This window comes from Falco naumanni, chromosome 11 (genome assembly GCF_017639655.2).
Source record: "Falco naumanni isolate bFalNau1 chromosome 11, bFalNau1.pat, whole genome shotgun sequence".
In the NCBI taxonomy this organism is placed as follows: domain Eukaryota; kingdom Metazoa; phylum Chordata; class Aves; order Falconiformes; family Falconidae; genus Falco; species Falco naumanni.
This window is the reverse complement of record NC_054064.1, coordinates 25,894,730-25,912,006: the sequence shown is the minus strand read 5'-3', so window position 1 is coordinate 25,912,006 and position 17,277 is coordinate 25,894,730. Positions and strand designations below refer to the sequence as shown.

At 45.6% G+C, this 17,277-nt stretch overlaps 1 protein-coding gene across 1 annotated transcript in view; it reads left to right on the top strand.

Annotated features, from left to right (window-relative positions):
- The window catches only part of TRABD2B (TraB domain containing 2B), a 292,200-nt gene that overhangs the window by 235,364 nt on the left and 39,559 nt on the right, over nucleotides 1-17,277 (top strand). The window contains exon 5 of the mRNA XM_040611371.1: nucleotides 12,318-12,408. Coding sequence (XP_040467305.1) covers nucleotides 12,318-12,408 — 91 coding nt within the window. The remainder of the gene's footprint in view (nucleotides 1-12,317; nucleotides 12,409-17,277) is intronic.

Below are 17,277 nucleotides of genomic sequence, written 5' to 3'. Positions count from 1 at the left end.
AGAAAGCCCCACTCCTTCCACCACAGGACCTTTAGCCAAAGGACTGTCCATCCTTCCCAAAGCCTTTCTTTCTTCTGTTTTGCTTTTAAAGAAAGAAAAGATCGTAAAGAAAAGACACAGCCAAGGAATCTCCTAATGCTTTAAAAATATTGTGGTCAAAGTGTCCTAAGGAGATCCTTTCTCTAATTTATATGAACATCCTTAGGGTCAAAGCTAATCTGATGCCCAGGCAGAGTTAATCCTGATTTATGACATTTAGACAGACTAAAATGGTACTTTCTAGCCCAGTTTTCTATTATTCCACAGCCTTGGGCATGCTTTGCACTTCAAAAGAGAGATCTCTCTAGATCTATTCACACACCACATGTATCTGAGGGTCTTGCAACACCATATTAAGCAGCTTGACAAATGTCTGTGGTGTGTTCCTGCCTTTCTTCTCCCCTCAGAGGCAATAGTTTGTTGGTTTGATCTGCCTTGTTTTGTGGGTTCGCTTCCTGGTGCTGGAGCAGACAGGAATCATGCAGCAAGCCTTGAGCCTGGAGTGTGCAAGGTGGGAAGCAAGTCCCAGTTCACACCTCCTGAAGTGCCACAGCAGCAGCACCTGTGTTTGGGGTGACCCCAACGTGAAGGGGTTTTGTGGTCTCCTGGGGCTTGTTTCTCTTGCTTTCACAGAGGGAAGGGCGTCAGCCTACAGCGTCAAAGCACTCCTGGAAAAAGTTTGTTGCCTGCACTGGTGAGGCTCACCGTGATGGTGCAAAGGCGTCCTGAGCTGAATTAAAAGGCTCAGGAAGGTCTTTTAGGGCAGGCAGGTTCCCTCTGTGTGGTTAGGTGGGTTGGAGACGCCTAGTGTAACTCAGAGGAGGCAAATGTTCTATGTAACACAAAGCTGGTTTTGATGGAGGTATTGGGTCAAACCTTGAAAGTCACGCAGCTGTGCCTAATCTGCCCTAAAACCGTGGCTGAAACCACATGTCACTGGTTGTAACCCATGATCGAGGAGAAGCGTGGAAGCGTGCTTGCTGCGGCGTGCTGGCGTGCTGCGGCGTGCTCCGCTAAACGGCAGGAGGGAAAGGGCTGAATCCAAACGGGAGGCCCGGTTGGCTGTGTGGTGCAGACCCAGGGGGCATCTCAGCAAAACCAGAGGGGCGCGGGGAAGGTGAGGGGACAAGCACCCGGGCAGGGGCGAGTCAGGGTCCACGAGCTCCGCGGAGGGCTTGCCCTCAGGTGGTGATGGAGACCTCGGCGCCATCGAGCCCACCTTGCCCCCAGCTGGTGGCACTGGCGGGGAGTGGCACCAGCACCGGGCTGGTTAACTGGAAGGAAAGGCCATTCCAGGCTGGGGGGACCTCACCTCCCTTATTCACAGCCCGATTTGTGAACCCTGGGGTGTGTTTTGCTGCGACAACAGTGACATCCAGTGGCCAGCTGGATTTTTCTGGGAAAAGCCAGAATCATCGACGGTCTCAACAACGGGAAGCTTTTACATTTAAAAAGATACTAAGGAGCGTAGGTTTGGGGTTGGGTTTTTTTGTTTTGTTTTGTTTTTAAAGAGTTTCCTTTTTTTAAAAAAGCCTGGTACAATGGCTTCAGTTTTCCAATGCCAGCAGGGCAGTGCTCAGGAAGCAGGCTAGAAAGCATCGGCATTCTCTCCCCCAACACAAAGTTTGCCCTGTATCCACAAACTTCAGAGGGCCAGCAATTTGCTGAGGAATCGCTGTGTTTTGTGCTATGGCATCACCGCATTTTTCACTTGTGAGACATCCACAATCCAAATAAACCACCAGAGAGGGGCTCCTGGAAAAGATGAAAAAAAAACAGTGTAGTCTGTAAAATAGTTGACTGTGGGGTCAAAACCAGAAAGAACAGGCAAGGATCCGTGTCCTGTCAACTGGGAGCTTTGATTTGTGGTTTTTCAGACTTATTTTCAAACGGAAAATGACAGCCTGTCTTGTAGTCTTTTGAAGTAATTTCACAGATTTGACAGACATTGCCCCCAACTAACTTTCATGATTTAATCTCACACTAGAGCAAGGTTACAAGTATTTTAAACTCAGTTAGAGCTGTGCTTGTCCAGACTGGAGGAACTGGGGGAGGAGCCTAATAAAATAATCAGTGGGCAGGTTCAAAAATAAAACAGGGAAGTGCTGTTCACACCATGCGTAATTACGTTGCAGCCACTGGACATTGTGGAAGCCAAACACATCCATGAGGCCAAAAGAGGATTAGACAAACTCGACAGTCCGGCTCTGGAATTCACTAAACTTTTGATTCCCAGAGCCTGCAATGGTATACCAGGGTCCTCACCACTACTTATTTCCTACAGCAGGCTGCTAAGTGCATCCTTATTACCTGCCTTTGCCTAAGACAGGCAATGATGCTGCATTCCATAGTACTGGCAGTGTCCTAAGAAAAGCTGAGGTCCCACAAGATCTGGTCCCTGCCGCAGAAACGTCTCCACAAGTTCAGTGAGATATTTTACATGCACAAAGCTGTTTTGCTGACCAAGGAGCTTTCCAAGGCTCGAAGCTGCTCTGAGCTCAGACTCCATCAAGTCATTGTAGGTGTTTTAGTAACATGTTCACAGTTACCCGCTTTGCAAAGTACGAGTGTAGAACAGGGAGGTATGGAAACAAATTCTCTCCCCCCTACCCCAACCCTTGCCTGGCTTTGGCAGGCAGGTCCACGTGCATTCCAGACTAGTTTGGGGATGGCTCGGGGGATTTGCGATGGGATATGAAACACTTCGCTCGAAGGCTACCTGCCTAGCACCAGCTGTCGGGACTTTACTGGGGCGGCTGTCTGGGGGGGCGGCAGTGGCTTGCGTGGACAGAGCTGATAACTGGTTCAGATGGGCGTGTGTCGTCTGATTCAGCAAGACTGCAAGCACACTAATGAGGCACCTTGGGCAAAAAAGGAGACTTGTGTTTCCTTACCGATTTCCTCACTGCTTGAGGTGTTGGTGACAATGGGCGAACAATAATGCGTTTCACACCACACCGTCTGCACTTAGGTGATCTGATGGTCCTAGGTGGTTGGGCCAGACACGGGTGTCTCAGCACACTGAGAAGACTCTTAGAGATGCTGGATTTTCTCTAGATTTTCCTCAGACTCATCTCCCTGTCTTCTGCTGCGGTGCTGGCCGAGATCTTGTATATTGACCATGTCCATTGGAGAGGATCACATGAGGGACACAGACACGTGTTCATTGTCACACAGCTCTATGTGTGATCATGCACCTCCAGTTACACGTTGCATCACATCTTTGTGTAGAATTGCGTCCCCAACAACATGATTCAGTGAGGAGCGTGCATGTAAAAAATAAATAAATAATAATTTTAAAAATCCCACATAGTGATGGTATTCTGTTAGAAGGGAAAATGCCAGTACCCATCCTCCATGCAAGATCTCAGACTGAGCAAAGTGTCTCCACTCACAGTAAAACCAGGGGACAAAATAACAGACAAACCTTTACTTCAGCTCTGCCCACATCGTTTTCCTCCTACAGATTTCTTGTCCTGGTAAGTTGTTCCAGCTCTTACCGGTGAGCTCAACAAATAAATTCTAGAAAATAAACACTTCAAATCTGTAGGCTTAGTTGTTTACCCCCCAAGGGACCTTTTCCTCAGCATAATCAGGAAGGGGCTGAATTCATCCGATCTCAGATATACTGGGCTGAGGTAATAGGATATTGTGAGCGACTCATCCACCCCCCTCTGCCCTTTAAACTTGGATCCTTGATATTCTGTGAGTTATTTCTTTAGGAATATATACTGAAAGGCACATGCTCTGTTGGACCTTCTGTGTGTGGAAAACTCCTCTAATGCAGCGTAAGTAAAGCTAGAATATGAAAGAGCCCCAAAAGCTGCATAACCAACCAACGCATATTGTCCAGCACCAGTCAACACAGCTCCCCCTCCCTTGCAAACTCTCGCACGGCAAGGAAGGGGGGGGGGCAGGGCAGAAGGCGGAGGGATGGGTAGGAAGGATGGGCTCTGTGCAGTGTTCAGGAGCTTCTGGGCAGTGGTAGGGTAGCTTTGTGGGCCATCAGGCCATGTCTGCTAGATGCTAAGGCTAAAGGAGCTATTGCAACTCACATGGTCATTGAAGAGCGGATTTCACAGAGGGCTTATGTTCTTCCCAAACCTGATGTTTGAAATGTTGGAATGAATTGCTCTGTGGAGGTGCCAGTCTCCTCTAGTGAGGCTGACCAGCTTAGACTGGTAGGTTCAAATTGAAATGCCTGAAGCAGCTATGAGCCCTGTTGTTCTGTTGGTCTGACACAGCTCGGTTGTTGCTGTGGTCTGACACGGAGGCCAGAGGAGATGCTTGGGAGGTGACCTCACTTCAGTTCTTGTGTGTGTTGTTTTTCTTAATCTAAGTGAAACAGCTGGTTTAGACTTGAAGAAAATCGAGCTTTTTGTTAAAAAGGATAATTATCATTTTCTTGTTTTCCTCGATATAAATTTAGAGCAGCTCTGCTGGGGAAGGTGTGCAAAGACTTTAAAGATAGCACAGAACAGAGTGGCTGAACCCACATGATGGCACTGTGTTGGGTCTGGAAGCAAAGACCTATGCGAGGATGGCACGAGTCCCAGACTGGTAAACTCAGTCCCATCTTGTGCTGAGCCTGTTGGCTGTGTGCATTGCGCTCCAGGCCACTTCCAGAGAAGGATTTCCAGTGTGTGATATTTGGGTGCCTCCAGAATAGCTCCATCCCTCAATGGGAGGGATGCTCAGAGGAGGGGCTAAGCAGGGAGGGAGAGCAGAAGGGGAGAGGCATGAGGGGAGTTCATTATACCAAGGGACATAGAAGGTGGCTGTGGGAGTCTGTCCTTCAGACCGAGATGCTCTGAGTGTAGTGTTGCACTGCGTATCTCAGAGACACCGCAGGGAAACGTAATCTGTGCGCCATTACCCTGGCGTCAATCTGGAATAATCCCCCCACCCTTTGGCCCCTTGTTGTTCCATTTTCCCCCCAGCGATGGTGCATGCTGTCTCCAGGGCATATTCTGTAAGAGCTCATGGGTGAGAGGGGAGAGAGGTGATTACATGCAAGGAAAGAATGAAGGAGAGCCATGGGAGGGTTGCTGGACATGCAAAGTGCTGCACGCTTCGGCCTTTTATGTTTTATTGCTTTGCTTCCTGTGACTGTCCAGAAGGGGCTATGAGTCAGTTCCTCACAACTGCAGAGAATAACAACATCAAACAAGAGAGGGAAAATGGTTTCTCCATCTGCCTTGGAGAAGGGGTGGCATGATGTGAGGAGGCTATGATGAAAGCCTGCTTTACAAGGCCATCGCACATGGCTCGTACAGAGTGGTTTTTAAGACATGCTTTGGGTTCGGATACTCCCGCCAAACAGGGGAGGAAGAAAGCTCGTTCCCTGCATCTCCAGCTCCTCTCCCTACCTTTTTGCATCATGCTGAAACTTCCAAGTGCAAAGCCACATCCTGCAGCACAGCAAAAGCCAGCAACCCGGGGTGACAGGATTTTCTGAAAGGTGGGGTACAGAGTTCCCAGCTTTCTCTGAGCACCAAGCACTCTCCTCTATGGCAAGGATGCTTAGGGTAGCATCAACAGACCTAGCAGGGGTTGTCTGAGGCTGCCAAGTTTCTGTGGGGTGTCGGTTCACTCAGACATGAGCTTGTCTCACAGCATCTGTTGTCCATAGCGTTTGGGTGCTGTTATTACCCAGGCGTTGCCACACTTTCAGTTCTGTGCTGTATCTTTGAAAGTCACTTTCTCTTTGGAAAGCCACACACAGGTCTTGTTTTGGACCTGAATACCTTTTTATATCTGGTCTGTCTGAGGTGTGGGTAGGGATGCATTTGGGATGCTGATGATAGATACACTGCACTTCTCATCCTCTGACATGCAGTATGGCTCATATGCTTTCATACTAACTGGGGGCGTGGGGGCGGACACTGGGGTCCTTCCAACCATTCTCAGAAAATTCCCCTGCTAGATCCCCACAAGCATTCATTTTGTTTATGTTATCAATAAAATTTACAATAAAATTTTTCAGGCAGTCCTAACATACTTATCACTGGATGCTGCGTACCACGCACCTAATCCGTTACCTGGTGTCGTTCTGTATACGCTGATAAGACACTTCATATTAGAAGGGCGCTCAGGCTGGAGGAAACTTAGGTGCTTCCAGATCCGACTTGCAAAACCAAGATCTGTGCGCAAACCCAATGTATGTTCCTTGTCAAAGTGCTCTCAAGCTACCGATTCAGTACAGTGAGATTTCAGGAAAGTGAGTGGTTTAGGGAAAAAGAGGAGCAATCCTCTGGCAGCAATAGCAGTCTAAATCTGAGTCGTCATGAGAAAGGCTGAAAGAGCCTCCAGTTTTTGAAGGATGATATTCATTAGCAAAGAATGGCTGGGTGCAGGGATAGAAGCAGCTATGATGCTGGAGGAGGAGTGGAAGGGAATGAAAATTTTGGAGGGCTTATCCACAAAACTGATTCTCCATCATGGGTCTGGGACATCTGCCATGGCAGGAAAGAGAAGTGTGGGATGTTATGTGGTTCCCCCTCAGTAAACTCATGCTGTTACCCAGGGACCATTGGGTTAGAGTGGGATGCTATAATGCAGAAATCAGTACACTCAGATGAAGTTCATTGCCTCAACTGTTTGCCATAGCTCCTTACTACAGCCTCTTCTTGACATGTTAATCATTCAGCTTCCAAAATACTCAGTTTGACCACTCTCAGAACAAGAGAAATGAAGGCATACTTCTGGAGGCAGCAAGCAAAGGAACCAGTAAATGTTTGCCCCAACTATGAAGGTTCAGGTTTTGGCATTTGCATTTTTGCCTACGCTAACTCTTGTGAAGCCGAACCACCATAAACGCTCTGGTGCTGCCAAGAGGCTTGAAAATCAGCAAGAGATGAGAGAAAAGGAGGAATAGAGGCTGCCGCCTCCTGATTGCAATGCAGCCCGAGGTCTAAATGGCAACAAAACGTTATACATAACGTCTGATTCACTGTGTGGAGAATGTAAAGAATTGAGACCTCCCGACACAGTTTACATTGGCCCTTTTTATGACTAATTGTGCAGAAAATAGCTCTGCTTGTAGTGTGCATGGAAACAGTTCAGGTTTCTGCTGTGTGTCAGCTAATGGTCTAGCAAGGCTTTTTTAGCACAACTTCAAAGGCTCTGGCAATGGAGGTCCTTTGTGAGGGAATTATCTCCTCCTCCTTTGTACCCCTTTATCCTTCTAAGCCATGGAACAAAGAATTGTGAAATGAAGAGACAAAGTAATTTGTAGTATATCTCTAGATCTAGATAAAGTAGGTAACATTTGCTTAAAAACATTTTTTCTGCTTCTGTCATCAAAACGAGGTTATATTTTTCTGTGTAGGAACGCTCAAGTTCATTTAACTTTTGAGGGATGCAACCGTATGCTTAGGTATGCTATTGATGGGGGTCAGTAGAACGTCTGAAATGGTAAAGGGGAGCTTTAGTTTCTGTGGTCAGTTAGAAAATACGTGGCTGTTACTGTCAGAGTTGGCTGAGAAGTGTATTTCTCTCCACCTCGAGACATTCCAGTAAGAAAGGAAGAAAATGCATTTTTTCAGCAGTCTCTGTGTGTGTGCATGTACATGCTTTAAGGAAACCATGTATTTTTCACCTTTTAGTAAAAAACCAATGTGGTTTATTCTTTCTTTTAGTGAAAAATGAAACCTCAGGGAGATAAGGAAATGCGTTACATGTGTCTGCTTTGTGTAGTCCAAAGCACAGTTCTTAATTAAAAATAAAAAAGTAAACCAGGGATGGAAGGTGTTTGATTAATGTTAGCAACCATGCTGTATAATGTGTTCCTCCAGTGTCTCCAGATCCTCTGTCCTGAGAAAACAAGACGTGAGCGAAAGGAGAATAATCTTGGCCTCATCAAATTTAATGAAGAAGCACCCCCGAAGTGCAGCGAGCCACACTAGCCGCTGCTCTGCGGTTGTGTTCAGACTGCAAAGTGACTCTGCGTTTAGCACTGGGTCTTGTCCTCAAGCAACTCCCATGAGTATCTCCTTATCCTTGGAGGGTAGAAGGACTGCAGCCACAGCTTTTGGTTTTGGGGCTTTTTTAAATGTTAAACTCTTAGGAGAGGCTGTACTGCATATCTCCATGCCCAAGTACAGGCTTTCGCTTCGAGTCCCTATCTAGAAAATCTTTTACGTCTGCTTTCTCTCCTCTTCCCATACTTGCATGGATTTCCCAAGGCAGTTGGTATTCTGACCTCACCTCTTGGATCCAGTTTTCATCAGCTGTCAAGGTAAATTTGGTTAATACTGCAGGCAGAGTTTATTCAGGTTTAGACTGAAGAGGGAATAGTGACAGAGAAACAAGAGCCATTCCCCTGTCTCTCTAATCTGTCTGATACGTCTCTAGATGCACTAACTTTTGAATAGTTAAACTTCCTTGATTTTTTGTTTTTCCAATGGAAGTTTCCAGGCCAGGCAGAGAATTTTTTAAGTTTTAAGCAGAAGTGCGCACACACACTCACTTATAGATAAAAAAATATTTCTTATATCTATAAATAAAAATCAAATCTACTGCTGTTATAAAAGACCTGGCAATTGTTACATATTCTGTTTGTACATATGGGTAGCCAGAGGCAGGGATTTGATGTTTTCCACTGATGCTGAGCTCAATTATCTCTAATATATAAATTGGTTTTCATTATGTGCTGCAAATTCTCAAAAGTATTATGTTGTTGTCAGTATCTAACAAGTGTATGCTTATCTCAAGTTGACCAAGGAGATTAATTTTATATAAAAAATTCCTCATACAGAAAACTTCCCTTTAAAAATCTTAAAACCGGGAAGGACAGTGATGATGGACTTGGCAGCAGGAGGCAAACCAAGACGCTTCTTCCAGCACTTCTTTAACCCTGGAAGTACAGCAATGACATGAGGGTGTTTTCAGTTTTACTTCACCCACCTGCACTGGACCTCCCAAGTGCCACCTTTTTCCTCAAACCTTCCTCTTCCACCTATCTCTGATCCTGAGGAGCTCCTTGCCATGGTACCACGGATCGCTGTTGGGAAGATGTCTGTGTTGGGTGGGAAGGCTGCTGGTCTGAGCAGGCATACTTTCAGTTTTTCCATCCCTGAGGTAGAACATAGCTTGAAGTTGCTTGTAGCATACGTAGAGAGATAATGAGTTGGCCACGGCAGCATTACTGTGGCACAAATGAAATGGATACAAAGTCGATCGCAATATGTGAGCTCTGACAGCAGAGAAGTTAAGACAAGTAGAAGTCAGAGCTGGGCCATACAGAAATCTGGCAATCAGGTGGAAAGGATGTATTAACAGGGCAAGCTGATGGTGAGACAGGTGGTGATTTACCTGGGCGTACATCAGATAATGCAAACCTAAAAATTTTAAGTGGAGTCTAAAGGTAAAGCTTTGCAAAGACCTGCTCATGTCATTACCTAGCTGCTGTTACATCTTCAGGTTCTGTAGAATGGAGAATTATTTGGGGGTCAGCTTGAAGTTGGGATTTGGTTTTGATTGTTTTGATTTGCTTTCATTTCTTTTCTCACTTGAAATGGAACACAATATTTTAGTATGTGTTGAATTGTGGACCTAAAATGAAATAACTATGTTCACATTTAAGTTTGTAATGAAAATTTTCATTTATTCAGGGATTTGGTGTTTGGTGGGCGTTTTTTTTAACGGAAGCTGGTATTCCTTTGTGTTAGGAAAGGCAAAATTAAAGTAATAAGCCTTGAACTCAAAGCAAGAGAGTAAGGAGATATATGATACAGAGGTTCAGTCCCTGGCCTCAGAAGAGGGACATTCATTCCCCAGGTGGGTGGGTTTTACCTTGGCATGAACCTCTTCTGTTCCCCCCCATCATTTCAGTCCAAATCTGACACAGAATCCCAGATAGCTGGAGGCAGCTCCCAGGGGAAAGGGGTATGGCAGAGGACTGGGTGGCTCGGGGTGACTTACCCAGTGGAAGCGTGTGTCCCACCACGCTGACATTTTTCTGCTGCCCTGCACAGCGGATGGCCAGCCCAGCAAGCTGGCCGCCTTCGTCATGGTCCCCACACAGAGGGCAGGGATGGGAGGCCCGGGAGGCATCTTGGTCTTCATCCATCACTTGAGGGGACTCACAGGCTTTGCTGAGGAGCTGATGCTGTTGACGGTCCCACCATTTGGTGGATTAGGTATCAGAGCTGTTGCACAGTTACTTTTTTTTCCTGGATTTAAAGCAGTTAAAATTGGTTTCTTTTGTACTGTTGTGATGTCAAAGATTTTCTGGATTCAGGATGATTGTTTACAGTAAGAAACCTCTTGGCGTTTAAGACTCCAGTTCAGGCAAAGTAGAGCGTTGTGCCATGGACTCAGAAACATCTCTGACTTCGACACTCGTGACTTTGGTTTCTCAGAGTCACTTTGCCCAGTGACAGAATGGGGACTTTTGTTTGCCTTGGCCACTGCATAAAAAACCAGGATATGATCAAATCCAGTTAATCACTCACAAATGTCTCATTTCTTAAATCTCTGAGGGTGTATAACACGTTTTTGGGACTGCTCTCTGCTCCTTTGGCTTTTCTTATAAGTAAGTTAGGGGAAAATCAAATTTTGAGTTTTCTTAAAAGGAAGTGGAGGAATCCTGGAACACACTAGGGCTCTGCAAATGTATATTTAATCATTTAAAGAAATGTCTTTTGGCTAAAAGCTGTTACTAGTGCTTGCAAGTTGCACTAAAAGCCATACGACTACATCATTCCCACAACTGATGCGAATTAGCACCCTTGTTGGCAGTGTGAGCAGAGAGATGCAGGCTTAGTGACTACTACGGACTGAATTACTGTCAAATTCGTAGTGACTTTGTGCTGTATGGGTGAAGTGTCCTAGGGGTGACTGCTGACAGTTACTCCAGCTCCTTACACAGTGGCACGGATGGAGAGAGGCTCGGGCACGTCCTGCCTGCCTTGTTTTTTCTATGCAAAGCATTTGGCTCTGCTATGGAGCCCGGCAGTTACAAACATCTCCTGCAAACACTTACACTGTGCTTAAGGCAAGCACACACTCTCGGAGCAGCAGCAAACCAGAGGAGTGTGTTTTTACGTATGGCACATGGTGGAACTCCCTGCTGCAAGATGTCACGGAGCAAAAAGTACACGGAGGCAGCAGCTTGAGCGCATTCGTGGTGATCTGTTCAGAGCTGGCAGTGAGATGCGATGACCTGGGTGTAAATGGGAGTCAGGCAGCTGTGCAAAGCTGGAAGCTCGTGGGCATAGCGAAGGAGGCTTGGTCTGTCCTTTCCCGGATTTATATATCTTTAACGTTCACCAAGGGCTGCAGTTGGAGGCAGGTTACCGGGCTATGTGGATTTTAATAAACCTGTTAGTGGACTTCTTGCCTCCTTACTTTATAAGTCTAACCCAGCCTGAAAACAATGTGGGACTGACAATAAGTTGAAAGCTCTGGAGGAATTACGCTGCTTTATTGAGTCTGTACCCAAAGCCCTTTGAGGGCTCCTATTGACTCCGGCGGGATTTGGTTCAGACCCGAGTATACAGGGCTCCCTTAAGCAAACTCTTTCACGGCCGTACGTGCTGCAATACTTACTGGGCTCTTTGTTACTTCTGTGAACAGGAATGTGACCTTTACACTTCCAGCAAAGAGCCCTGATTTACAGGGCTAAATCTTCAATTTTAGGGAGAGATAAGGTTCCGTTCCCAGCTCCTCCCAGCCCTGCAGGTGGCTGAGCGGCTGGTGAAGCCCTGCCTGGTTCGCTGCTGGTTCGGGTGGGTCAGCACTGAGCGTGCAGTGCAGCAGCTTCAGAGCTTTTTTATAAGCAGATGTCCGCGAACAACGATGGGCAGGGTGGACATCTAGGGTTGTCAGTTGTTCCAATTCGTGGGTCAAAGCCCTAGGAATATTCTGTTTGCCACGGCAGGGTCATTCCTACATCCGTGTTAGAAGTTTATTTAGTCCGTGCACATACTGGAAATGGCCGCAGCAGAAGACAAGACTAGCAATTCATCTCGGTTTTCTTTTATCCACCCAGTCCCTTAGCTGTGTGAGGGGAGGGAGTGGTAAATAAGAAGGAAGACGACGGGACCAGGCTGTACGCTGTCTCTCCTGCTGGCCGTTGCCAAAGGCTGTAGCAGGCTACATGGTGGGCAGCGGAGTCTGAGTTACAACAAATTGCACAGCGTGCCCTTCTTGCTTTTGGAGCTGGTCTAGCTTCTGGTAGCCTTGCCTCCCAAACCTGTTGTTCCAAAAGGAGAAACTCCAGCGAGTGAGAGGAGCGGTTTGATTGACAGTGCTATTTTCTACCTGTATTTTAGGTCACTTCCTGGGTAACAACACTGTGATTGATGTACTGAGACAAGCAGGATTTGAAGTGGAGCACACCCCTCCCGGACAACCACTTGGAAAGTAAGCAGCTGCCCACAGATTATTAATCATTTTCTCTCCTTTTCTTTTTTCTGTCCCTTTTTTCTGTGACTAAGCAAGATTATTGCATTAGTATAGGGTGTGGGTGAGGGGCTGAGGAACCTCCTTTTCCCACCCAAGTTCCAGACAAAAAGTTCATTGTAAAGCATCCGTTGTGTGAGTTTGGAAACATATGGAGTCTCAGTGGCTATTTGTTTCACTTGGGGACATTACTCATATCACAGCTGCTTCAATATACCAGATCAGAAGTGCCACAGTTTCTGTTTTTGAGAAAAGTCTGGTTCGGCTCATTTTCCCCCGTAGCTGTTCTGTCTTTTTCTCTCCGTGGGGTTGTAGTTGCTCCTCTGTTGCAGGGCAGTAGACTGCCACAGACTTAATTTTTCAGGCCTCTCTGTCAGGCTGCTCTTCTTCAGGTGAAATTTCAGTTTTGCCTGAAGGGCAAGATTTAATGTAGCGGATGCACCTTGGAAAGTGTGGTGGGCAGGTAAAAAGCAATTCCGTATTCCCTGAGCTTCTTCATTAATCTGATCAAGTAAAGCAGGCCAGAAGGATCGATTACCAGGCTCTTGGCAATCTTCATTAGCATAACATAAAAATATGGCACAAAACCATCCTTAGTTTCCTTCCTCCCCTAGGTTTCTCTCTTTCCTGGCTGTTTAGATGAGGTCTCTGTCTAAAGGTATCATAGACCGTAAAACTGGGAGGGATGGTGAGAGACCATCTAGCTTTGCAAAGTTAGCCTTTCGCCTGCATCCTGCAGATAAAAATTGGCTGAGATTGCTCTGTCATAGGATTGTTATCCTCATTAGGAGAAACTTAGCAGCATGCTCCTGTCCCTGGTGGGCAGCCGTGACACGGTCCAAATGTGAGGTGAGTTTCAATGTGGAGGATTAATCGCAGGGCTAGTAGACTATGCCTGAAAAAGCTATGTTCGACATAGTTGGAAAATCTGGCTGATCTAACCTTGTTTGTGAAACATCCGCAGTGATTCATATAGAATATAATATGGCTCAACTGTACTTAAGTGTCTTTGACAGAGCATTTGTCCTAAATGCTTCTTGGAATATGTCGAGCAGTAAAAGCACGGTCTTAAATAACAATGGGGAAAAGAGGAAGAAAAAGCTATCAAACACAAGGAAGAGCGTATATTCAGAGGAGGTTTAAGAAGCACTTTGGCAGAGGGAGAAAAGTCAACATGGCACAGGGAAGAGCAGTAAACACTAACTGACTAGGGCGCTGGAAATTTTGGCTAAAATCAGCAAAAATGCCTGTGTCTAAAAACATAGCAAAACAAAAAAACCCAAGCAAACTGTACCAAAACAGCTGGGGTATACTGTTCCTAGGTTTCTGACAAAGAAACTTTCCACTCAGGGAAGGAGGCACTTTCCTCAGCAAATTGCATTTAGTTGAAAGTATCATCTTCCCGTGAAAAGGATTTCGACTGGAAATTGTGAAACTATTAATTTATTGGCTGTGTGCAAGCCCTCGAGAAGAAAGAAAGATACAGTAGTGTGAGAGATGTCCAAGAATAGTCTTTGCTCTGTATGGTCTTGGGATATGTCTATACACGTCTTCATAGGCTTGAAGTAGCGTGATGGGGCAGGAAACTTGAAACAAAGCCACTGCTTAATGTTGACTTATTTGCAATGTGGGACACCTCTGTGTACGCATTCCCCTACCTTGGCAGCAGTGTTTCGTGTTCGTGACGTCTCCCCTAAAATTGTCAGTCCCTGGGGAAAAGGTACTTGAAAGCAAGTGGGCTTGGACTGCTGCCTAGAACGATGCATACGTCATCAGTTGAATTATGGTCCACTTGGTAGCTTCTGTTCCCTGCTCCAGACCAGAACACTGGGCAGGCTGGTCCCTTTGTCTGGACTAGTCCCCTAAACCCAGTAGGATCTGTTCTGAATATTGAACATACAAAACTTTATTTAAGGGTATACTCTTGTGCGCGTGTGATTGACGAGACAGAGAGCATATGTTTGTACTCCATCAAGATTAGATGCACGGTGTGTTTTCCTATAGTCTGATGATCCAAGCAGATCGACAGGTCTTAGATGAGAATACAGAAAGAAAAATAAATGGCATGGTAAAGAAACCCAGAGTTCCCACTAAACTGCGTTACTCAAGGTGCAGAAACAGTAGAGGATTATAAAAAGTTTAAATAAAAAAGAGAATTTAAGCACATTCACAGAAAACAGCTTGCTGTCTTTAGGAAAAAAGAGACTCCTAGACCTGCACGTCAGGGGCTGTATTTGGGTTGTCCTGCAGCTGGGGCTGTAGCCATCAGGACTGCTTGGGGCTCCCCTTGAGAAATGAGGAGCCTGCTGCAAACCATTTTGTCTCTTTTAGAACTGTTTGCATTTTATGGCTTCTGAGAGCTGCAAAAAACAGTCTAGTCAGACACAGTGATGACAAAATTTTATGGGATATTCAGAAAGCACGGCCAGTTGGTTGTTGGGGTTATGTTGCTGTGAGAGTTTTAAGGAACCCTGCATTTTTTCTACCCTTCTTCTTTTGCTCTCCTCTTTCCTTTTTAAACAATGAAATAGAAACATTTGAAAACAGTTAGAAAGGCCCAGAAGAGGAACCGTTTTGGGGTAGTGGCTATACTAACCGAATGGATACATAGAATAAACAAGTAGAAGCTCAATAGATTTTGAGCCGCTTGCAAGCAGAAATCTTTTTATGGATTATAGAGACGCAGGTGTCTTCGTCTTCATTCTTGTGGAGCCCTATGGAATAAGAGGTATTTCTCTCCTCTATTGAAACCCAAAAGAGACATTTCTGCTTTCCTTCCAAGTCCGTTGTGTAAGGGCGTCAAGCCCACTGCATTGCATTCTGGCATTGACAATTGAAAACTGGATAGTGTTCAGGGAAGATCAGCTGGACTCTAATGTAGAGATTGGTGGGGGTGGACAGCACATGGAAAAAACGCAAGAGTTGGAAAAAGCTGAAGCAGCTGCATGCTTATGTTTTGGCCAAGAGAATTCAAAAAAGAATTGTTGTGGATGGATTGTGCGCAGAAAGACGAAGAGGAACGATTTGAGTTGGCACATAGGAACGTTTGGAGGTGTATCATTGAAATGGAGTGTGGTTTTGGCTTAATATCAATGATTTCTTGACAGTAATTTACAGGACAATCTTTCCCAGGTTAAGCCAGAAACCCCACTATTTGAAATTATGAGAGTAACTTCAGCAAAATATTGTGCTATGTCCTACTTACTACCAATGCCACCTTGCCAAAAAAGCAAATACTATCTTTCTTTAATATCTCTGTTCCTAGAACAGTATGATCATTGTTACTATTATTGAAATGATTAGTAGCCTGATCTTTATTGTTCAATAATAATGAAGTACTGGTACCATAAATAGGTGGGGCAGTCTGGTATGATGTCTAAGCTCTGCTGTCTGTTTCAGTTTCAGGAAGGACAGAATAATAGCTTTTTTAAAGATAAATAGCGCTGCTCCTGTGTATCAGAAAAGCCTTGGGAAGAGTGAAAAAGGACAAAGAGCAAAGCTGTTTATGCTTTCAGTTACATACAGGCTGAGTAAAGCCGGAAGATTGTTGGCTTTCTCTGTCCAAAATGCTAAGCGTGGCTGGTGAAATGGCTGCTCTTTAAGCCAACCAAACTGAATACCTAGCGTCTCACATTTCTGTTTTCTAGCAACAAGCACAGATTTGAGCCAAGTTCTCCCTTTCTTGAAGTATTGGGGAAAAGTAAAGTGAGATCTTGGCAGGCTAGAAGAGATAACCAAAGTATAGAAGGGTTTGATGGCTACAGAATCAATGAACTGGCAAAGAACAGTTCATATAAAGTACATTTACCTGGTGCGGAGCTATTTGGGAGCTTTCACTGGCTGGATTTCTGAAATCCCCTAGCTCCGGTTGATCTGCCTGGTGGCTCGGTGTTGACCTTCCTGAGCCTCTTCTAGAATCCCACCAGCTGACTATGGAAAATACCTTCTTTGAAGCTCAGTCCCTTTCTGCAAAAGAAATGCTGTTGTACTCAGCATGCAGAGCAATGCCATAAACGCTTGAGAACTTATCCTCATGTTGGCTTCGTTTGTTTATTTTGTTGCCTGAGGGAAAGTGTCCCAAATCTCTTCGCCTGACAGCCTTCAACAGCGTTCATATTTGCTTCTTATTTTGCTGGCTGTCCTCCTTGTCCGCATATAAAGGCACTGGAAAACGAATGGCTGAATCAGTATCTCATTGCTTTGCCCTGAGATAAGAAAAGCAACTTTTTTTTTTTTTTTGCAGGGCTTCTGCCAACTTGGCCATCCCTGCCCCTCTCTGTCTTCAGAAAGCAGAGCTGCATGCCTGGGGTGTGGAGGGAGGAGGAGGTGGTAGAAAGTTTCCCCTCAGATGGATTCCAGTGACTTGAGCAGATAAAGGGCCACAGCTGCTTCACATTTAATTGGAAACAGCCAAATTGCAGGATCAACCCCGGAAGCACCTGTGTCCGTGATGACTCTTACTGTTACTGGGTTCTCAGAATTGGCTCTGACCTTCTGCCACACGCCAGGCCCTGACGTACTGCACATCATTCTCTTGGCCAGAAAAACATGCAGCAGTGCTTATTTCCATCAGGCTGCTCCTCCTGGTATTCTGCTCGATGCTGCCTTCTTTCAGAATGGGAGATTGCAGGACAAGCTTTCATTTCTGCCCACCTGAGGGTTTATTGTAAACTCTTGGAGCTCTGCTGTAGAAATTAATTACCCGTCCTCCTTATGTTTTAACTTCTTGGCCCCGTCAAAGCAACATGTCTTTGCTCTTGTAGCTTATTCCTTTCCTCCTTTCTGAAGCAAAGAGCGCTTGCTCCTACACCTTTTCCTGTAGCATCCTAC